The sequence below is a fragment of the Aquarana catesbeiana genome, linkage group LG06 (genome assembly GCF_042186555.1).
Source record: "Aquarana catesbeiana isolate 2022-GZ linkage group LG06, ASM4218655v1, whole genome shotgun sequence".
NCBI lineage: Eukaryota > Metazoa > Chordata > Amphibia > Anura > Ranidae > Aquarana > Aquarana catesbeiana.
In genome coordinates, this window is record NC_133329.1 from 38,944,267 (window position 1) to 38,968,178 (window position 23,912).

General features: G+C 45.2%; 1 protein-coding gene across 47 annotated transcripts in view; it reads left to right on the forward strand.

The window, feature by feature from the left end:
* The window catches only part of LOC141148329 (interferon-induced very large GTPase 1-like), a 420,233-nt gene that overhangs the window by 91,112 nt on the left and 305,209 nt on the right, over positions 1–23,912 (forward strand). For 37 of the 47 annotated variants that reach the window (XM_073635660.1, XM_073635670.1, XM_073635662.1 and 34 more), the window contains exons 5-6: positions 18,885–18,965; positions 22,553–22,609. The exons of 5 other annotated variants lie outside the window; for them this stretch is intronic. In XM_073635660.1, the coding sequence (XP_073491761.1) occupies positions 18,885–18,965; positions 22,553–22,609 (138 nt within the window). The remainder of the gene's footprint in view (positions 1–18,884; positions 18,966–22,552; positions 22,610–23,912) is intronic. 5 more of the 47 variants (XM_073635666.1, XM_073635687.1, XM_073635704.1 and 2 more) reach the window with 2 other exon arrangements.

Here is a 23,912-nt window from a genome sequence, read left to right on the forward strand (position 1 = left end):
TACTCACTATACCTCTCAGCAAATAGCTTGGGGTGTCTACTTTCCAAAATGGGGTCATTTGGGGAGGGGGGGGTTTGTGCCACCTTGGCATTCCATGGCCTCTGAAACTGTGATAGGCAGTAAAGAGTGAAATCAAAAATTTTTGCCCTTAGAAAGCCTGAAGGCGGTGCTTGTATTTCGGGGGCCCGTGCGCGGCTAGGCTCCCAAAAAGTCTCACACATGTGATATCCCCGTACTCCGGAGAAGCAACAGAATGCATTTTGGGGTGTAATTTCACATATTCCCATGGCATGTTTGAGCAATATATAATTTAGTGACAACTTTGTGCAAAAAAAAAAAAAAATTTTCTTTTTCCCGCAACTTGTGTCACAATATAAAATGTTCCATGGACTCGACATGCCTCTCAGCAAATAGCTTGGGGTGTCTACTTTCCAAAATGGGATCATTTGGGGGGGTTTTGAACTGTCCTGGCATTTTATGCACAACATTTAGAAGCTTATGTCACACATCACCCACTCTTCTAACCACTTGAAGACAAAGCCCTTTCTGACACTTTTTGTTTACATGAAAAAATTACTTTTTTTTGCAAGAAAATTACTTTGAACCCCCACACATTATATATTTTTTTTAAGGCAAATTCCCTACAGATTAAAATGGTGGGCGTTTCATTTTTTTTTTTTCACACAGTATTTGCGCAGCGATTTTTCAAACGCATTTTTTGGGGAAAAAAACATACTTTTTTTAATTTTAATGCACTAAAACGCACTATATTGCCCAAATGTTTGATGTGATAAAAAAGATGATCTTAGGCCGAGTACATGGATACCAAACATGACATGCTTTAAAATTGCGCACACACGTGCAGTGGCAACAAAACAAATACGTTTTCAAAAGCCTTTGAAAGCCTTTACAGGTTACCACTTTAGATTTACAGAGGAGGTCTACTGCTAAAATTACTGCCCTCGATCTGACCTTCGCGGTGATACCTCACATGCATGGTGCAATTGCTGTTTACATTTGACGCCAGACCGACGCTTGCGTTCGCCTTAGCGCGAGAGCAGGGGGGACAGGGGTGCTTTTTTTTTTTGCTTTTTTTTTTTTCTTTATTATTTTTTTGCTTTTTTATCTTATTTTTAAATTGTTCCTTTCATTTTTTTTAAATCATTTTTATTGTTATCTCAGGGAATGTAAATATCCCCTATGATAGCAATAGGTAGTGACAGGTACTCTTTTTTGAAAAAATTGGGGTCTAGACCCTAGATCTCTCCTCTGCCCTCAAAGCAATCTGACCACATCAAGATCCGTGTGATAAAATGCTTTCCCAATTTCCCAATGGCGCTGTTTACATCCGGCGAAATCTAAGTCATAAAATGCTCGTAGCTTCCGGTTTCTTAGGCCATAGAGATGTTTGGAGCCACTCTGGTCTCTGATCAGCTCTATGGTCAGCTGGCTGAATCACCGGCTGCATTCTCAGGTTCCCTGTTGAGACAGGAGAGCCAGAGAAAAACACGGAAGACGGTGTGTGTGGGGGGGGGGGGGGCATTCCCTCTTAATGCTTGTAAAAGCAGTCTAGGATTGCTTTTACATAAAAGCCGACCACTGGCTGAAAAGAATGATACCAAGATGATACCTAAACCTGCAGGCATCATTCTGGTATAACCACTCAAAGTCATGAATTGCGTACCTGAAGACAAAAAAAATGGTTAACAGTAAAACACAGTAAACGGTAAAGTATAAAAAATTGCATACCTGAAAAGCAAACATGATAAAACATTGCAGAATAGAATACAGTAAAAAAGAGCAGAACAATAGAGAGAGAGAGAGAAAACAATGAAAATGACAACTATTTTTTTTATTTTATATATTTTTTCGTGTTTTTTTTTTTTTTTTTTTTTACACTTTTTTTGTAACAAACTTTTATAACTGTAACCGGTTCCAGGTTCGGGTCTCTCAAAATGCGATGGCATCTTGGGAGAGCCTGTGAAAGTGTGCCTAGTCTGTGCAATGCTGTACCCTACGCTAATACTCAACTAGTGAATGGTAGCGTTCAAAACATTCACCAATGCAAAGACCAGGATTGTCAGGACAGGAGGGACAATAATAGCGGGTATCACGCCTATATCCGCGCTTGCTGCAGACGCATCTTTTTTGGGGAGGTTCGTTGGGTAGGGGTACTCGGGAGGACATAAAATTGCCTCTCATGCAGCTGACTGAATTTGGTTGGGGATGTGAATGGGGGAAGTACGGGTGCTGCAGAAGTGGTGGGTTCCCAATTAGGATTGGCGAATGCAGCAGGAAGGGCATTATGGGCACGACGGGCCTGTTTGTCTTCTTCTTGGTGGCAGTGGGACACTACTTGTGCTTGCCACCTCACCAGCTTGAACTGCACTTATGGAACTCGCCACGTCACCAAGTGTTACTGCAGTGCTGGTTTGACTACGACCGGGGTGTACTATGCCGCTGGTGCTTGCCAGTTCACCAAAACGCTACCAAAAAAACTGTTAGCGATCGCAGGGGTCAGGCCTGACTCTGCAAACGCTGCAGTTATGTGTTTAGTGTTTTGTAAGTGACAGTGATCGATCGATACTGCACTTGGGTGGGCTGGGCTGGGCCGGGCGGAGGGGCAAAACGCAGGTGTTAGCAGGTATCTGGGCTGATCCCACTAACACTGCGTTTTTGGGAACCCTAAACTGCTGGGGACGCTAGTATAGATCTGATCGGATCAGATATTGATCCGTTCAGATACTATACCACTAAGGGAGGTTACGGTGCGTGCGTGGGTGTTAGCGGTACTGGCGCTAACCTGATGCTGCTTGGGGCTAGTGCTTGCCAGTTCACCAAAACGCTACCAAATAAACTGTTAGTGATCGCAGGGATCAGGCCTGACTCTGCAAACGCTGCAGTTATGCGTTAGTGTTTTGTAAGTGACAGTGATCGATCGATACTGCACTTGGGTGGGATGGGCCGGGCGGAGGGGCAAAACGCAGGTGCTAGCAGGTATCTGGGCTGATTCCGCTAACACTGTGTTTTTGGGAACCCTAAACTGCTGGGGATGCTAGTATAGATCTGATCGGATCAGATATTGATCCGTTCAGATACTATACCACTAAGGGAGGCGTATGCTGTGTGCGTGGGTGTTAGCGGTACTGTGCTAATCTGACGCTGCCTGGGGCGACGCATATCACCGCCGGGCGATCAGGGGGCTAAACCTTTATTCGGTAATAAACGGCAGGTGCCGTGACACTATAAAAAATAAACAAACTAACCAGCGTCACCCGTAACGGTTATACAGTGGTGAAAGGGTTAACTAGGGAGCAATCAAGGGGTTAAAACATTTATTAGATAGTATATGGGGGTCCCTGTCGCTATAAAACGCTGACGGCGAACCTAAATGTTTACCTCCCTAACTAGCATAACCAGTGACACTAATACAGCGATCAGAAAAATGATCGCTTATCCACACTGGCGACAGGGGGTGATCAAGGGGTTAAAACTTTATTAGGGGGGGTTAGGGGGGTACCCTAGACCTAAAGGGGGCTAACACTAACTGCCCTACCACACTAACTGTCACAAACTGACACCATGCAGTAATCAGAAAAAAAACAAAAAACAAAAAGAACTGCTTGGTGTCAGTGTGACAGGGGGGGAGGCATGATTGGGGGGTGATCGGGGGGATCGGGGGGTGATGGGGGGTGTAAAGTGTGCCTGGCATGTTCTACTGTGTGTGTAGTGTGTTGTGCACTTACATTGCAGTCTTCTCTCCTCGGCGCCGGAACGGAAAATACCGAGCCGGGGAGAGATGACATAATTTCCTTTGCTGCTGTTTAGCATACAGCAGCAGAGGAAGATTCTCATTGGCTGGGAGCGATCGGGAGGGGGGGTCACGAATGGATGGTCTCCCCCTCGCCTCTCATCGCTCCCAGACACAAGCCAACCGCCTCGGGCACCGGGGGGGGCAATCGGACCCCCCGCCCGCGGGAGGCAGATCACGTACAGGTATGTGATTCTGTCTGCCCGTGCCATTCTGCCGACGTATATCAGCGTGAGGCGGTCGGCAAGTGGTTAAAGCCACAAGCAGTTTTAAATGACTTTTATTCCTTTAAAAATGTCATTTTGTGCAGGGACTGTTCTAAGCACGGGAAACACACGCCACTTTACAGGCATACTATAGACACCCCCCAGGTACGATATTTAAAGGAATATTTCACTTTTTTTTTTTACTTTAAGCATCATTAAAATCACTGCTCCTGAAAAAACAGCTTTTTTAAAACTTTTTTTTGCATTGATATATGTCCCCTGGGGCAGGACCCGGGTCCCCAAACCCTTTTTAGGACAATACCATGCAAATTAGCCTTGATTTCAAAAGTTCGAGTACCATAGACGTCAATGGGGTTCTAACGTTCGCGCAAATTTTCGGTCCGTTCGCAGTGCAAACCGAACCGGGGGTGTTCGGCTCATCCCTATCCACCAATGGCATTAGCAGACAGACAGTGGGAATGGTCATCAAAGTCCAAAGCAGGATCTCGGAGCAGACCGGTACAGGAACTAATGGAATCCAAGTGCATGTCCGAAGTAAACTGGGTCATACAGAACACAGGTCACAAAGCACAAGCTGCAGACCAGTCAGCACTGACAGTAAATCAGGCCATCATTTGATTAGGCAGTTTGGCAAAACTGCTGATGATGGGCGTTGTCACATCTGGGCTGTATCTGGCATCCGGCTCAGAGGCCAGTGGCTGTAGCACTAGCTAGTCTTTACCAGAGGTCCTGATTGTGGGGATGGGTTTTGGAGTGTGCCAATGCCAGGTCACAGCCCTCAGGATAGCCCCACCAGGAAGAGAGCAAACAAGGGTCAGATAGCAGACAAAGCAGATAGGGAACAAGCATAAGCATAATCAATGAACATGCCAAAAGGTCAATAATGAGTAGTAGCCGGCTGCAATCAGGCAGGTGCATAGTCAATGAACAAGCCTAGGGCTGGTAACAAGTGGTAGTGAAGAAAAGGACATCAGCAGGAACTCAAGGAGCAAGAAATCAGCGGGAGAGAGAGCACAATAACCTAGCAAACAGGAAGTGCAGGGACATGGCTTAAATAGGAAGTTTATTGGAGGGGCAAAGGATTCAAGGTTAAACAGAGACAAGGTATAAAGCAAGAATGTCCATGAGACCAGACAGGGAGCTGTTCAGCATTTCAAGTGGCACATCAAGAAGAGGCACAGCCAGACACTGCCGAGTGCCTAGGTTCAAACCCATGTGCAAGTGCACCCATGTATACACTGAGAAGCGTAGGTGTTTGCCTAGCTTTGAGTCTATGCACAGAGCTCTGAAGAAAGATATGCACACTTGCAGGTGCATGAACAAGCTGTCTAATAGATATTCCTCAATATACCCACACATTCTTTGAACCCCCTCCCCATTAGAAGTGTCGCAGCTGGAGTCAGGCTGCAAAAACAGTGGTGGAACAGGCCAGGAGAGCTGGTACTGGTTGCAGGTTTTTTTTCAACTGGATGACAATCTTGCTTAGTCTGAAGCATCAGCAGCAGGTATTCAGTAGTCATTGGTAATCCAAGACAGTTCATAGTAATGATAGTGAGCCAGTCCATACAATCAGGGGAAAAGTGGATTCATCTCTCCTTAACAAAACTTCCTGCTGTTCTGAAGGCCTTCTCTCTCAGAGGCCAGTGCATACTGGCCATTGGTCTAGCCTGGACACTCAAAAGGCCCATAGGGGCTTAGCCCTGGACCCAATGTATTTAGCAATTGTGTGGTTCAAGTACTGCCTGCAGCCAGACCTTCCCACTTTGGGTTAAAAAAACAAAAACAAAATAAAACAAATAAGCCAGGCATGTTGGTAATCAGAGCGGATTCTGCAGGCAAAGTGGTTCTTGTGCATTTTGTGTTCCCTCTGGGATGGTGGCAAGATATCAGTCAGTTTAGTCTTGTATTAGAGATCCAATAGAGTAGCCACCTAACAGTGATCCCTCTCTTTGATGCCCAAAGTCCTGGAGTCCTTACTCAGGCATTTGAGCACAAAGGACCCTTTTGCCACAAATTGCCATTAACTGGGGACCCCAAGTCCTCATTGTTTCTGTGGACAACATTGTCCTCAACAATCTCACTTCAACCAGTACAACTCTCAGGGATTGAGAGGGTGAAATCTCCCCATTTTATCCTCCTCCTCACCAACAGCACCCCAATTCTCCTCTTCCCATATTCCTCTTCTGCTTCTGCCTCACAGGGATGGGGGCAGGAGGCAAAAGATCCTGCTGGCCCGTACACAGTAACAATTCCTCTTGATATGCCTCCAGTGCCCGTTCTATCAAGCCACTTTAGTATGTGTTACAGGAAAAATATGAGAGGGATTGCTTCACTAATCATCTACCTCAGTGTGGCTCATTGTTGGTTGACTTTTTAAAAGATGCCAAAATAATATATACTGAATGATGAGCCACTGATGCAGCAAAAAAAAAAAAAAATTAAATAAAAAATCCAGTTTCCCAAAGCCTGTTTTTGTGCCATATTCACACAGGAACTAATTGATGGCAACTAATTGATGCCGATGATAGCCAACATTCAGTTCCAGCATATGGGAGTTTCACAGATCAGATGTTTGTGCTGCATTTCTGCCGGGCAAACACTGGTGAGGTATAACCACCTAAAGTGACTACAAACCTTTCTGGTCCATTGAAGGACCTCCTGGAACACAAGGTACATGATAATGAACAAATGCACTGCCAGATTGAGTTTGTACCAGGAGGTGTGTGAATTTTCATTGGTGAAACAGGTTAGTGCTGGTCATCCACCTCCAAGGCTAGGTCTGGAGAGTTGCTAAAATCTCTGGTCTAGTGTGGTTCTTGTCCCACAGGCATATGAGTTCCAAAACAGCATAGCAGCATATAGCACAGGACATTGCATTTGCTCTGGGGAGCTAGAGAGGAATTAATGGTTCTGAGGAGTCAGAAGATGAACCTGGGGAAGAATGGGTATCGGTGACTGCACTATCACCAATGTACAAGACACATGGCAACACAACCAGCTCCAGTGGTGTACCCAATCTGATGCAGTTTTAAGTTTTGAAAAATGGCTTTTACTAAATCTACTAGATCAAAAAGGTCATACGGTTCATTATGGTTTTCAAAAAACTCTCCCAGGAAAATCCACATAACATCCAATATGCACCATAACATATCCAACCTTGCAGCTACAGTAGCTTTAGACTGCAAATAGGAAGGAGGGGCAAGTACTATAGCTACTTAGCCTTCTGGGGAACAAACACATTAATGAAAACCACTTGCCTACTGGGCACTTTTACCCCCTTCCTGCCCAGGCCAATTTTCAGCTTTCCGAGCTGTTGCACTTTGAATGACAATTGCGTAGTCATGCAACACTGTACCCATATGACATTTTTATCATTTTTTTCACACAAATAGAGCTTTTTTTTTGGTGGTATTTAATCACCACTGGGTTTTTATTTTTTGCTAAACAAACTAAAAAAGACCAAAACTTTGAAGAAAAAAAAAACACATTTCTTAGTTTCTGGTATAAATTTTTGCAAACAGGTAATTTTTCTCCTTCGGTGATGTGCATTGATGAGGCTGCACTGATGGGCACTAATAGATGGCACTGATGAGGCACTGATAGGTGGAACGGATTGACAGCACTGATAATCAGGACACTGATTATCAGTGCAGATGTCCCCTTTCACACCAGCCAGTCCTGGCTCTGTGAGGAAAGGATTGCAGATAACCGACAAGTGTGTTTACATCATGATCAGCTGTGATTGGACACAGCTGATCGCATGGTAAAGAGCTGCTGTGATTGGCTCTTTAACCAGAACTGTGATTACAGAGCTCAACAGGTGGGTGTGCGAGTAATGCAATCGCAGGAGGACTTCATATGATGCCCTCCCGGAACTGGCCAAAAGCACTGTAGCCGTCATTTTGCTATAGTGCAGTTGGCAAACCCGTACATCCTTGGGTTGAAGTGATTATGCTGGGATGATGCTATACAGCTGCTAGATCCTTTATACAGGCATGGAAGAGCCCCCCTCCCACCATCGCCCACTGGAGTGGAGGAAGGTACATCCATACCTGGCTCCCCTCTGCAAAATAAGAAAGTGGAAGCAATGAGGATTTTTTCACTTCCGGTTATGGCTTATTGCATCTCTTGTGATAGCAATAAAGTTGATAGAAATAATTAGAGGAACAGTGTAAAAAAGTTTAAAATAAAAAAATCTAATTGAAAAAAAAAATGAAAGTGTCCTCCTTATACTCGCACGCAAATGATAAACCCATGCGTAAGTCCAGCATGTATTTATAAATGGTGATCACACCACACATATGAAGTATCACTGCGAATGTCAGAGCAAGAGCAATAACTCTAGCACCAGACCTCTTGTTTAGATGAAGTTCTCAGCAATGGCATGCAATGCCTGAGGAATATTGGCATGCATTAAAAAGGGGATTAATTCCAGAGATAAAACTATAATTCTCCCGCTCTACAAGACTCTGGCCCGGTCGCATATTAAGTATGCTGTCCAGTTCTGGGCTCCAGTCCTCAGGAGGGATGTGCTGGAACTAGAAAAATTTCAGAGAAGGGCAACAAAGCTAATAGAGACTGGAGGAGCTCAGCTAAGGGGAACGACTACAAGCATTGAACTTATTCTCTCTGGGAAAGAGACGCTTGAGAGGGGATATGATAGCAATATACAAATACTGTACTGGTGACTAAGGATGAGCCGAACACCCCCCGCTTCGGTTCGCATCCAGAACATGTGAACGGACCGAAAGTTCACGCGAACATTCAAACACCATTAAAGTCTATGGGACTCAAACGTGAGGAATCAAAAGTGCGAATTTTAAAGGCTAATATGCAAGTTATTGTCCTAAAAAGGGTTTGGGGACCCGGGTCCTGCCCCCCAATGCAAAAGAAAGTTTTAAAAACGGACGTTTTTTCGGGAGCAGTGATTTTAATGATGCTTAAAGTGAAAAAATAAAAGTGAAATATTCCTTTAAATATCCTACCTGGGGGGTGTCTATAGTATGCCAGTAAAGTGGCGCATGTTTCCCGTGTTTAGAACAGTCCCTGCACAAAATGACATTTCTATGGGAATAAAAGTCATTTAAAATTGCTTGCGGCTGTAATGTAATGTCGGGTCCCGGCAATATAGATGAAAATTATTGAGAAAAACGGCATGGGTACCCCCCCCAGTCCATTACCAGGCCCTTTGGGTCTTGTATGAATATTAAGGAGAACCAGGCACCCAAATTAAAAAAAGAAAAGGTGTGGGGCCCCCAGGCCCTATATACTCTGAACAGCAGACAGCAGTAGACAGGCGGTCCAAACAAGATAGGGACTGTAGGTTTGTTCTTAAGTATAATCTGTTTGTAATTTGGAACAGGTACATTTTTTAAGTGTAGCTCAAGCCAAAATTTCTATTTTTAAGCTTTGTGGATGACATAGGGAAGGGTTATCGACACCCCTGTGACATTTGTTTTGCTGTCTGTGCCCCTGTTCAGAAGATTTCACCTCACTTTCTGTCCCAATGACAATTGGATTTTGAGAATTTGGGGTTTTTAAGGAAACAAGGATTGGTGATAAAGCATCAGTATTGACACCTTTTTCCCATATTAACTCTTACAGGAGAGAATTTCCCTTCCTAGGGGTAGATTTCCTCTCACTTCCTGTTGTCTCCCTCTGTATGTAAGTAAGAGTCCTTTGTAAGTGGTATGTTTGAAAGTAGGGGACCACCTGTATATACTATATGGTCTGCCCTATATACTCTGCAAAAATTTGGGATTTAGGTGTTGGTGGTACCAGAACACTGTAAGCCCTCACAGTTACTCTTGGTGGGCGCTGGAATGGGCCCTGCTGTGAAATATTATATCAAAAATTGTAATCACATGCCCCTGTTGAACAGGTTCAGAAAAATTGGGCCTTTGGTGGTGGTGTGGTGGTGTTGCCATAACACTGTAAGCCTTCACAGTTACTCTTTGCGGGTGCAGGAACGGGCTCTGCTGTGAAATATTAGATCGAAAATTGTAATTACACGCCCCTGATAAACAGGGGCAGAAAAATTGGGCCTTAGGCGGCAATGGTGGTGGTGACACAACACTGTAAAGCCTCACAGATACTCTTGTTGAGAGCAGGAACGGGCTCTGCTGCAAAATATAACAGCAAAAATTGTAATTACACGCCCCTGTTAAACAGGGGCAGAAAAATTGGGCCTTTGGCACTGGTGCCACAGCACTACAACCCCTCACAGATACTCTAGTTGAGCGCGGAAACGAGCCCTGCTGCAAAATATTACAGCTAAAATTGTAATTACACGCCCCTGTTACACAGGGGCAGAAAAATTGGGCTTTAGGCACTGGTGGTGGTGCCCAGAACCAAAAACGTTCTTAGAAGCTATCAACATGAACATTGAGGAGGAATAGGATCGTCACTCAGCATAACAGGATAGTCACTCAGCATCGGCAGTCTTCAAGGGATCTTACATTCATAAAAAAAATTAAATCGGTTACATCAGCATCAGGTGCTTGGTAGCTGGTTATCCAAGACTGATTCATTTTTATAAAGGTGAGCCGATCAACCGAGTCTCTGGACAGGCGTACTCTGTGATCGGTTACAAAGCCTCCAGCAGCACTGAATGTGCGATCAGATAGAACGCTGGATGCAGGACAGGCCAGTAGCTCAATTGCATATTGTGCAAGCTCTGGCCAGTGATCCATCCTCAAGACCCAGTAACCCAGTGGATTTTCGGTTGGAAAGTGTCACGGGAGGGCCCGTGGAACTCAGAATACATCTTATGTCTAAGTCACCCTGTGCCATCCTGGCACAGGGTGAGTGAGAAAATATATCTTGGACTACTTAAAATGGGACAGTAATATTTGTCCACAATATCTCCCAGGATGTATGTAGAGACTATTATTGGTTTGGTTGATTCTGAACTCAACCTGTTATTTGAGTAAGCTGATCACATTAGCCTCCAGTACTGGCTAGGAAACGAACTGTTGATGAATAGGCTGAGGAAGGGGGGAGATTGTTGTTTGTATTGTTAATTATCTCCTGTTATTGTGTTTATACTACTGTGTGAAGCTCGGTGCCCACAAGTCTGTCATCTGGTCTGGGTAAATGTTTTAGTAAATGAGCTCATGTTAATTAGGTTAGCTTTGAGTCAGTCTGCTGTATAAATGTGTGTGAGATCTCAAATAAAGAGTTAGTTCTGATGTACTCCAAGACTGGTGTTGTCTAGTTCTTGGGGGTTCCTATAGCCAGATCCATTGGGCTCGTGTTCCAGAACTTAGGAAGCGGTATACTGACGGAAGCACTCAAGCAGAGTGTGGGACGTTCTGTGACATTGGTGGCAAGCAGCGGGAAAGCTTCCTGCAGTCTGGGACATCCAAACCTCCAACTGGATCCAAGATCAGCATAGCAGCCTTCAGTCACCCCAGCAGAGATATGGACCTGGCATCAGAGTTCCCAGGGCTGCTGCGGATCATCCCTTCAACATACACCAGAACGGTGTCTGAGGATGAATAGCCGGAGCTCAGGCAGCTGATTCGGGTGAAGCTCTGGATTGGAGCCCTTCAGCTCGCTGGTATAAAACAGGGTAAGTGCTTTCCAACCCAAGAGCAACGGGCCAGTGACCAATGGGCATTGCGGATTGCATTCCTGGGAGAGCGGCCCCAGGAGCAATGGGTGACTGAGTTGGGCAGGCTGGTCCAGCAGGAGATAGAGCTGGACAATCGTTATTGGGCTCTGCAATGGCACGCAGAGGAGGGATATTTAGGGGAGACAACAGAATGCTCTCCGGAGGGATATGACTTTGGAGGCCCTGGATTGCTGTGGGAGAGCCTTATAGATCATTTTATGTTTGGTGATGAAGGGGAACCTGACCTTGAGGACCTGCCAGAATATAGAGAGGCTATGCTCGGTCTTGCAGGGGTCTCAGAGCTCAAACCTGATCTGGACCATTTGCTAAGGAAGGAACTGCATCTGGAAAGGGCATACAGGAAACTGCTAGAACAAGTTCAGCAGCATGCCAGAGAATCAGCAGTGGAAAATCCAGAGATTGCCGTCCCCAAACCTGAAGTGCTGGCAACAGGGCAGAGCTCTGCTAACCTCTGCCCAGAAATGATAGCATCTTCTGGGTTCCATGGACAGGAGATGGTGAACCTCTATCCCCAGACATCAGTTGCAGAGACATGGGATTTGATAGACTTTTCTGCTGAGGAAGAACCTGATGAGCCTCCAGCAGAAGAGCTGCTATCAGGGCCAAAGTTCACTGTGTTCTGCTTAGCACCAACAGTGGCTTCGGCCTTCTTGAGAGAAGAGGTAGTCGGCCTTTCTCCCACAACACTGACAGGGACATGTGATTTTCTGCCAGCAGCATCTATGGAGTTAAAACAAACTTCTCCAGCTGAAGATCTGGTAACTGAACAGAGGGTTCAAGACCTCTGTCCCACACTTTTACCAATTCCAGAGACGGGGGATTTAATAGACGTTTCTGTAGAGAAGGAACCACCTAGCAAACCCCCAGAAGAAGTGCTGGCAACCGGACAGAGGGTCCAAGACCTCTGCCCCACACCTGTGGCAGTTTCGGAGGCTCAGGGTGAGAAGGTGGCAATCACTTCCCAGCAGCAGATACAGGGGGAGAAGGGAGAGGAGGTGTGTGTTGTCCCTCCCCAATGCTGTATAAATGTGTGTGAGATCTCAAATAAAGAGTTAGTTCTGATGTACTCCAAGACTGGTGTTGTCTAGTTCTTGGGGGTTCCTATAGCCAGATCCATTGGGCTCATGTTCCAGAACTTAGGAAGCGGTATACTGACGGAAGCACTCAAGCGGAGTGTGGGACGTTCCGTGACAGAAAGGTCTCCAAGTCTGATCTTGCCCCAAGGTTTTCCTGCACCATGTAAATCAGACGCTGGCGATGGTTACCGATCAGACCTTGGGGCTGCGGACTAAGAAATTGTCTGAACGCATTGGTCAGATGGCCACCTGCTCCACCGCTCCTTCTGTGACTGACCGAAGCCTCAGCAACACGTTGTCCAGGAGGACCAGGAAATTGGAACCTCCCAGGCTCTGGAAACGCATTGCACAAACCTTTCTGCAAGGCCTCCCGAAGATGTTTTATTCTCTGCTCCCTCTGCGAAGGCTGGATAAGTCTCACAACCTTACCCTTGTAACATGGATCAAGAAGGGTTGCCAGCCAGTACTGATCCCTCTCCTTTATACCACGAATCCGAGGGTCCTTTCACAGGCTTTACAGGATCAGGGAGGCTATGCAGCGTAGGTTTGCTGAGGCATTCGGTCCGGAGTCCTCTGGGTCACCAAGGATGACATGATCCGCAGCCACCTCCTCCCAGCCACGTACAAGTCCATGGGTTTCTGGGGGCTGAAAATGATCCCTTTAAGACTGCTGTTGATGCTGAGTGCTAGGCTCCACCTCCATGCTGACACAACCCTCCTCCTCCTCTTCCTGTGTGATAGGCGGGCCTGCAGGAATACTGTCTGGATAAAGGGGGCCTCGAGAGGTAAGGAAGTCCTCCTCTTCCTCCCTCTGTTCTGCCTCAAGTGCCCTGTCCATTATTCCACACAGCGTGTGCTCCAACAGGAAGACAAGAGGGACAGTATTACTGATGCATGCACTGTCACCATCCTCGTGGCCTCCTCCAATGGTGACAAGACAGTGCATGCATCCTTGATCAATAGCCACTGGCGTGGCGAAAAAAAGCCAGACTCCCCTGACCCTGTCCTGGTGCCATACTCGCACAGGTACTCATTGATGGCCCTCTGCTGTGTGTGCAGCCGCTGCAGCATTGCCAACGTTGAGTTCCACCTGGTGGGCATGTCACAGATGAGGCGGTTCTTGGGCAGGTTGCATTCCTTTTGAAGGTCAGACAGGCGAGCACTGGCATTATATGAGCGGTGGAAATGCCCACAGACTTTCCTGGCCTGCCTCAGGAGATCCTGTAAGCCTGGGTACCTGCACAAGAACCGCTGCACCACCAAATTAAGGATGTGAGCCAAACAGGGAACATGGGTCAAGTGTCCCTGTCGGAGAGCAGAGAGGAGGTTGGTGCCATTGTCACAAACCACCATTCCTGGCTGAATCTGGCATGGCGTCAACCACCTCTGAGCCTGCCCCTGCAGAGCTGCCAGAATCTCTGCCCCAGTGTGGCTCCTGTCCCCTAAGCAGACCAACTCAAGCACCACATGGCATCTTTTTGCCTGAGTGCTTACGTATCCCCTAGAATGCCTACGGAGCACTGCTTGTTCCGAGGACAAATCTGCACAGAAAGAGGCCATAGAGGAAGAAGGGGAGGGTTGGAGGAGAGAGGTGTGGCAAAATTCCCACTACCAGCATTTTGGAGGCGTGGTGGTGGAACAAGCTCCCACATTACTGCACCCTGCCCTGAATCCTTCCCAGCTGCCAGCAGAGTTACCCAGTGCGTCGTGAAAGAAAGGTAACGTCCCTGTCCATGCCTGCTGGACCATGAATCAGTGGTAATATGCACCTTTCTACTGGCCGCCCTGTTCAACGAGGCCAAGACATTGCCTTCCACATGCCGGTAGAGAGCCAGAATGGCCTTTCGAAAAAAAAAATGGCGTTTGGGAACCTGCCACTGAGGTACCGCACATTCCACAAATTCTCGAAAGGGGGCAGAGTCTACCAGCTTAAAAGGCAGCAGTTGCTAGCACTTTAGCCAAACTAGCATTCAGCAGCTGAGCATGTGGATGGCTGGGACCGAATTTCTTTTCACGGTTTAGCAACTGGGGTAGGCCAAATTGCCTGCTACAATCGGATTTAGGTGTACCATTTGCAGATTGCCCACAAGTGCTTGGGGCACCTAATTCTACACCTTCATTCCTCTCAGTGCAGGTCTCTGGGGTTGGAGATCCCAGCTGATGAGGAGCAAGGAGAGGTCCGCCTTGTTCTTTGGTGTGGGTCTTTTAAGTACTGTTGCCAATGGACTGCATGGGAGCTCAACATATGTCTGGTCAAGCATGTGGTGCCCAAGTGGCTGCTGTTTTGGCCACGCTTGATACGCTTCAGACATATGTTGCAAACAGCAACGGTGCGATCTGCTGCACACGTCTCAAAAAAGGCCCACACCAAAGAACTTTTGAAAAAACACACAGAGTCAACAGTGCCCTGCACTTGCGGAGCTCTGCAGTGTGATGCAGTCGGTTGGCAGTCCTTAAGCCGGCCCCTGGAGGGCATCCTGCCTCATTGGAGATGTGCCTCCTCCTCTCTTCTATCAGGCACCGACGTAGAGTTAGTGACCTCATCATCCCCTTCCTTCCCCGCATCTGGAGCAAACCTGGCAGTATGCTGCAGCTGGGGGAACATGACTGCCAGTTTCTTGTCCTTCTTGGGCACCCCCTCTCTCAGGGATCACATTACTGCCTTCATCCTCAACCTGGGTACCATCATCGGAGCCTTCAAAATGCTGCGCATCCTCCTGCAGCATGTATCCAACACTGTGGTTGAACAGTTCGGGGAACTCCTCAGGACATGATGATGGGGCTAGGAAAGGAGTGACTGATGCCATTGAGCCGATGAAATAGGCCACTTTGGCAGCTGCATTGGAAGCCAAACTTTTCTTAGCCTGGGTGACAGAGGATGAGGAGGATGAGGATGGCTTTGTGATCCACTCTACCAACTCTTCTGCATGTTGTGGCTCAACATGGCCAGCTGTCAAAAAAGGACAAGCGCGCCCCACGGCCACGTCCTGAGGATGCACCGTGTCCATGACCAGCACTGTTGGCTGTAGACACAGAGCCTGCTTGCCCTCTTTTAGTGGCCTGTGAGCGTCTGGCTTTCCTTGGTGGCCTTCCAGACATGCTGTAAAATTGGATTAGCAAAACACCGCCTGAAGTTTACTAGAAAAATTACACCAGGAATGGCCTGCAGTCAGGTATAGGCTTGGCTAGACTAGAATGCAGTGGATATATATGTTGGAGACTGTATATGTATATGTATATCTATATCTATATCTATATCTATATCTATATCTATATCAAATGCACTGCAGATCACTGAATCACTTGCCTGCCTGCCTGCCTGCCTGAAAGTGTATTTGAATACGTACACCAGGAATGGCCTGCAGTCAGATCTAGCTACACAGGATACAATGTATATTTATTATATATACACAAAGCCGGGATATATACACACACTAAATACACTGCAGCTAACTGAATCAACTGCCTGCCTGAAGTATATTAGAAGCAGTACACCAGGAACAGTCTGAGTGAGATCTAGCTAAACTGGATACAATTATATATATATATATATATATATATATATATATATATATATATATATATATATATATTATATTATATTATATACACAAAGCCGGGATGTATATATATATATACTAAATACACTGCAGCTAACTGAATAAACTGCCTGCTCAAAGTAAATGAAATGACACTCTCTCTCTCTCTGCCAAGAACACACTATACAAGGCCGACGTGCAGGCGGCCTTATATAGTGTGGGGCGTGGACTTAACCCCCTAAGCCATAATTGGCCAAAGGCACTAAAATTCTTTAACCGCTTGCCGACCAGCCACCGCAGTTGTACTGCAGCAACATGGCTCGGCTGCGCGAATTGCCGTTGTTACGCAGGTTCCCAAGGCGGCCACTAGGGGCGTGCGCGCCCGCTGCTCACCTCAGGAGCTGGTGCGAGTCATCGAGACTGCCAGGCTCCCGCGATCGCTCGTAACACGGGGAGAACCGGGACCTCTGTGTGTAAACACAGAGATCCCAGTTGTCTGAGGGGAGAAGTGACAGATCGTCTGTTCATACAAAGTATGAACAGCGATCTATCTCTTCCCCTAGTCAGTCCCCACCCCCCACCAGTTAGAACACACACTAGCGAACACATTAACCCCTTGAGCGCCTCCTAGTGTTAACCCCTTCACTGCCAGTGACATTTTTACAGTAATCAATGCATTTTTAATCGCATGGATCACTCTATTAATGCCAATGGTCCCAAAAATGTGTCAAAATTGTCTGATGTGTCCGCCATAATGTCACAGTCATGATAAAAATTGTAGATCACCGCTATTACTAGTAAAAAAAATAAAATAATAATAATAATAATAATAATAATAAAAAAAAGCTATAAATCTATCCACTATTTTGTAGACGTTATAACTTTTGCGCAAACCAATAAATAAGTGCTTATTGCAATTTTTTTTTTTTTTTACCAAAAATATGTAGAAGAATACATATCGGCCTAAACTGAGTCAAAATAGTTTTTTGTTTTTTTTTAAATGGGGATATTTTTTATGGCAAAAAGTACAAAATACTGTGTTTTTTTCAAAATTGTCACTCTTTTTTGTTTATAGCGCAAAAAGTAAAAAACCGCAGAGGCGATCAAATACCACCAAAAGAAAGCTCTATTTGTGGGAAAAAAGGATGTTAATTTTGTTTGGGTACAACGTCGCATGACCGTGCAAAAAGTGCTCTGGTCAGGAAGGGGGTAAAATCTTCCGGGGGTGAAGCAGTTAAAGTGTATATTTTCTTAAAAATTTACATTTGAAAAACCACTGCGCAAATATTGTGTGACTTAAAAAATTGCAACACCCACCATTTTAATCTCTAGGGCCTCCACTTAAAAATATATATAAAAAAAAGTTACCGTATATACTCGAGTATAAGTCGTTCCGAGTATAAGTCGAGGCCCTAATATACCACAAAAAAAAATGGGAAAAACTTATTGACCCGAGTATAAGACGAGGGTGAGAAATGCACAGCTACTGCAAGTGGAAAAGAGGGTCAACAATGCCCATTTGCAGCCTCACTGTGCCCATTTTCATGCATCACTGTGCCCATTTGCAGCCATAGGTCCCCCGAACTTCAAACTTGGTAGTTAAGGGTTCCTAGATGCCCCCTAGCTGCAGCCAAAATTTGGGGTCTCTGAACCCAAAGGGTTCCGAAATGACATTGCTGCAGATGGACACAGTTAACTGAATTTGGGGCCCTGTATCTCGGGGCCACTTAATGCTAGGGACGCCAAATTTGGTGTGCAAACCCAGTGGAACTAGCACCATAAAATATCCAGAGCTGGAGTTTCTAGCACCAAGTGGCGCCGAGATACAGGGCCCCAAAAATCGGTTCAGAAAATGTCAAGCATTTTTCTGCAACAGAGAATGACATTTTCCGAACCTACTTTGGGGCCCCGTATCTCGGGGTCACTTAGTTCTAGGAACTCCAGCTTTGGATAGGATAATTTGTGGTACCAGTGCTACTGGGTTTGCACACCAAATTTGGGGTTCCTAGCCCCAAGTGGCCCTGAGATACGGGGCCCCAAATTCGTTTCGGAAAATGAAAATTTTTGCTGCAGAAAAGTGCTTGACTCGAGTATAAGTCGAGGGGGGCACTTTCAGCACAACAAAAATGTGCTGAAAAACTCGACTTATACTCGAGTATATACGGTAATTTTCTAGCATAAAAAAATAAAAAAATGCAAAAAATGTTTACATTTATGACAGAAATGCCAGAATTGACCTGGAGGATAAATTGTTAAAAATATGTGGTAAGTGTTGAGCACCGCATTGCAATAAGGGCAAAGAGGGGCTGAGACAACACAGAAATATTAGGTAGAGTTCAAACATATTTTCAGAAGAGCTGAGAGAGTTCCAAGAGAAGTAAAAGGAATTGTTAAGAGAATAGAAGTCATACCTCCGAGCACAGCAATGACAGGACCCAGGAAGTAAAAAGTAGCACTGACTATTAAAACTGCTGCTTACTTTTCTTTTTTATATGATTTTTTTTTAAGAGCATAGTTGCTTGCTTCAAAATATGGATTTGCATTGTGATTAGGTTTGTAGCAAATAAAATTCTGATATTTTTTTCTATGTATTAGGTACTACATCAGGTATGCCTTCTCATTTCCATTCGCGGTCTACTAAATCAGAAGGATCTCATTCAAGTTCAGGCAAGCAGGGTATAACATTTTTATTATATATCTGCATGTGTGTGTGTGAGTGTGATTTCTAATAGTAAGCTGATGAGACAAAGTCTATGCTAGTGTTTGCCTGTGTCCTAGTAATGCCGCGTACACACGATCGCACATTCTGACAACAAAATCCTTGATTTTTTTTTTCCGACGGATGTTGGCTCTCAAACTTTTTTGCATACACACAGTCACACAAATGTTGTCAGAAATTCCGAACGTCAAGAACGCGGAGACGTACAAGACGTACGACGAGCCGAGAAAAATTAAGTTCAATAGCCAGTGCGGCTCTTCTGCTTGATTCCGAGCAAAATTTTGTCTGAAATCGGACCTGAAACAGTGAATGGAGACGCACTGGACTCCTGCTGTGAGCCGTTGCATTTGTTAGTGTAAACCCAGCCTCAGGAGTCAGGCTGCACATGCTCAGTGTGTATTGGTAGAGAGTTGTTTTTTATTTTTTATTTCTTGGGAGAGTGCATGTGATGAGCACAGGGCCAATCAGCACTGTCCAGACAGAGGATCAGGGGGAGAATTAAAACTCCTCTTACATGCTTAAGCAGACACTGATACAAATCACAAGACTCCTATATACTGCTAAAGAGAAAAGGGTATTTAGCAGCATATATTTACTAAAATAATTGCATTTCCATGTTCTGTGTACTGTGGGAGACCAGATATAGTAACTGCAGGGATCTGGGTTTAGTAACACTCATTAAGTAATGATGAAGGGCGCCCCACCAATCAATGATCCTTCCCCTTGGGTTGAAGTAGGGATGCCAGCCAGGCCGCTCCTGGCATGCAATGGCGGGCAGACAGCGTCCATGTTGCAGTCCCTCAGTCCTCCTGGCGTGTGGTGCTACCCCCCCGCATAATGATTTAATGTGCACGGAGGGCCGCTGGTGCATACCAATGGCCAAAGTGTCCCCTGGGTAAGGGGAATTGACGGGAAAGCAGGACAAGGCCTCCAATTACCCCCAAGTGGTGGAGGGAGGCAGCATCCAAACACTCACATAGCCATGGCCAACACAAGAGGCTCCCACAGCATAGAGTACTCTGGGAGAGCCTGTGCACGCCGAGCGGTGGGTGATGACACTACAGCGGCCCCGGACAGTGACACCTAGTGGCAAAAAAGAAGAACCGCCTAAGCCCATAAATTCAAATTTAAAAAAAAAGTTAATTAGGGATGAGCTGAACACCCCCGTTCGGTTCGCACCATAACTTGCGAACAGGCAAAAAATTTGTTCGAACACGCGAACACCGTTAAAGTCTATGGGACACGAACATGAATAATCAAAAGTGCTAATTTTAAAGGCTTATATGCAAGTTATTAAGGGTTGTGGGGATGAGGTCCTTGTTCCCATCAACATAGGGACAAGGTGTTTTGGGGGGCTACCCCAAAGCACCCTCCCAATGTTGAGGGCATGTGGCCTGGTACGGTTCAGGAAGGGGGGCGCTCTCTTGTCCCGCCCTCTTTTCCTGCGGCCTGCCAGGTTGCAGGAATAAGGGTCTGGTATAGATTTTTGGGGGGACCCCACGCCGTTTTTTAAAAAATTTTGGAGCGGGGTTCCCCTTAAAATCCATACCTGACCTGAAGGGTCTGGTATAGATTTTAAGGTGGGACCCTACGCCATTTTTTTAAAACATTTTGGCCGGGGTTCCCCTTAATATCCATACCAGAAATGAAGGGCCTGGTATGGAATTTAGGGGGACCCCCCACGTAATTTTTTTTTAAATTTTGGTTCGGGGTTCCCCTGTGGGGAATTCCCATGTCGTTTTTATCAATGAACTTTTATGTGTTTTGTCGGACCGGCAATTCATTAATAGCCGAGAGTAGTTTTAAATGACTTTTTTTCCTTTGAAATGTCATTTTGCTGTCAGACTGTTCTAAACACAGGAAACATGTGCCCCTTTACAGGCATACTATAGACACCCCCAGGTACGAAATTTAAAGGAATATTACACTTTTATTGTTTCACTTTAGGCATTATTAAAATCACTGCTCCCGAAAAAACGGACGTTTTTAAAACTTTTTTTTGCATTAACCCATGTCACCTGGGGCAGGACCCAGGTCCCCAAACACTTTTTATGACAATAACTTGCATATAAGCCGTTAAAATTAGCACTTTTGATTTCTCCCATAGACTTTTAAAGGGTGTTCCGCGGCATTCGAATTTGACGCGGACACCCCAAATTGTTTGTTGTTCGGCGCACAGCCGATGTTTGAGTCGAACATGAGTTCGACTCGAAGCTCATCCCTATTAATTATATATGTGGCAATTCAAAATCTTATATAATACAAAAATTTATTGTATAAAATAATGGTATGAGGTAAAAAAAAAAAAAAAAGAGGGGGGGGGGGGGAGAATGAACCATAGATACATATGTCACAGATCTTTCACAACTCCCAGTTACAGCCTGGCAAAAATGGTTTGAAATTTAAAGCCTTGTTAAGTTCCGGTAGATCGTAAATACACCTCAACTCACATTTTAGGAGGAGCTTGTTAAAGTCACCCCCTCTGGTGCTGGGGTGGACTCAATCAAGCGCCAGGAACTGAACCTTGGGGAATACCCCCCCCCCCCCCATGTACAAGGGCTAAAAGATGATGTAAAGGTACAGCAAGTCAGGGTCACTTTTGCGCATGCTGGTGGTGACGTGTCTGAAGATACAACACCAGAATTCTAGCTTGGTCTTGCCGACATAGAAGCATTCACAAGTGAGCAAATACACTATCCCTGGGATTTTGCAGTTAGCAAAATGTTTTGGATGGAAAATATTACAATTGGGTAGTCGAATGTGTTGTCGCATGTCCATGAAAGTGAAAGATCAGTTTTGCAGGGCTGCATGACATATGGGCTGGGGCTGTGTATTTACAAGCAATCATAAATACTGCAGATCACACTGTGCCACAGGCTGTGTGGTCTTGTGAATGGCATTGCTGGTCTCCAGAGAAGCCCCTTCTGCCAGAGGCCAGAGCTGTCACTCACAAATCTGTCTCCTATCTAGCAGCTTTGTCAGATGCATGTTACTGCAACTTCTGCATGTTAGCATTGAACAAACTACTACTAATAAACTTTGGGTGTTATTTACAAAGGCAAATCCACTTTGCACTGCAAGTGCACTTGGAAAGTGCAGTCACTGTAGATCTGAGGGGGACATGCAAGGAAAATAAAAAACAGCATTTTAGCTTGCACGTGATTGGATGATAAAATCAGCAGAGCTTCCCCTCATTTCAGATCTACCTCTTAGATTTACAGCGACTGCACTTCCAAGTGCAATTGTAGTGCAAAGTGGGTTTGCCTTTCGTAAATAACCCCCTTTGTCTAGACATCTTCTGGAAGCAAATCATTTTATTTGATCATCTATAGTGGCAGAATTTTGAAAATATTTATTATGTATCAGAATTGTGCCTTGTTGTCCACTGCTTGAAGATTACATTCTCTAATTTTCATTTTGGCAATTACATTTTACATTAACATTTAGGATTTATTACTTTTGTATTAGCTTTCACCATAGATTGCTGCTTGGAAATGTATTTTATTTTCTGACATGTGTTCTAATATGTAACAATACTTTCCAGAAGAAAGAGAATTCAGGGTCAGGGGGGAAGAGACAACACAAACCCTGCCTGATCAAGGTCAGTATATGACTGGCTGAGGAATGTAATGATATACAAATAGTAGAATAGGAGAAGTTTTTAATGATTGTTTATCATTTTATTGGTCTATATCTTAGATTTGTGGTTGTTTTAACCAATTTCTTTGCTGACAGTAACTTTTTGGTCTAATATTTAAAGAAGATTTCTCACAATGTTTTTAAAACTGTTATTTATTCCCCAGGGGATCAAGGGCTTATAGCATTGACAGGTGTCCCCATTGCAGTGCAAAAGCTCCTCCTGTGTACTGTAGCTTCACCCCAGTCTGAAGCCCAATTTATGACCATTCTTGTGGATAAAGCAACAGCCAGCACTGAGCTCCACCCTCTCTCTAAGCTGACTGCTCTTTAACTATTATAAATCAGCAATTGGCTTTAGACCCGGTTCACACAGGGGCAACACGACTTGCAGGTCGCCTCAACGAGGCGACCTGCAAACGACTTCCGCGGCGACTTGCAAAACGACTTCTGTATAGAAGTCTATGCAAGTCGCCCCAAGTCGCCCCCAAAGTCGTACAGGAACCTTTTTCTAAGTCGGAGCGACTTGCGTCGCTCCGATTAGAACGGTTCCATTGTACAGAACGGGAGGCGACTTGTCAGGCAGCTAGGTCGTCTGACAAGTTGCCCCTGTGTGAATGGGCTCTTACCCTGACAGCACTGACTGTTCATACATATTAGTGATAGATCACTCAGTGCTGTGGGGCTGTGGGATCTATCTGCGTGTTCCCAGTATGTTAGAACCACAAGTAGTAGCGATTCATTTTTTATAAAGGAACCATCAGCAATGTTGGGGCTAGTACCATATATATTATATATATATATATATATATATATATATATATATATATATATATATATATATATATATATATATATATATATATATATATATAAACACAGCCCTGGGTATTCATTCATAATAGCAGAAGATCATTCAGCTTTGTAAGGCTGCTTGAAATGTTGGCTGGGGCCGTATATGTAAAAGCAGCCTAATACCGCGTACACACGAGCAGACTTTTCTACCTGACTGGCCCGACAGCCCGAATCCGGCGGACAATCTGACCATGTGTGGGCTTTATTGGACCTTCAGTGGACTTTTTCTGTCGAAAATCAGATGTACTTTAGTTTTGGAACATGTTTCAAATCTTTCCGATAGACTCGAGTCCGGTCGAAAAATCTGGTCGTCTGTATGCTAGTCCAACGGACGAAAACCGATGCTAGGGCAGCTATTGGCTACTGGCTATCAACTTCCTTATTTTAGTCCGGTGTACGTCATCACATACAAA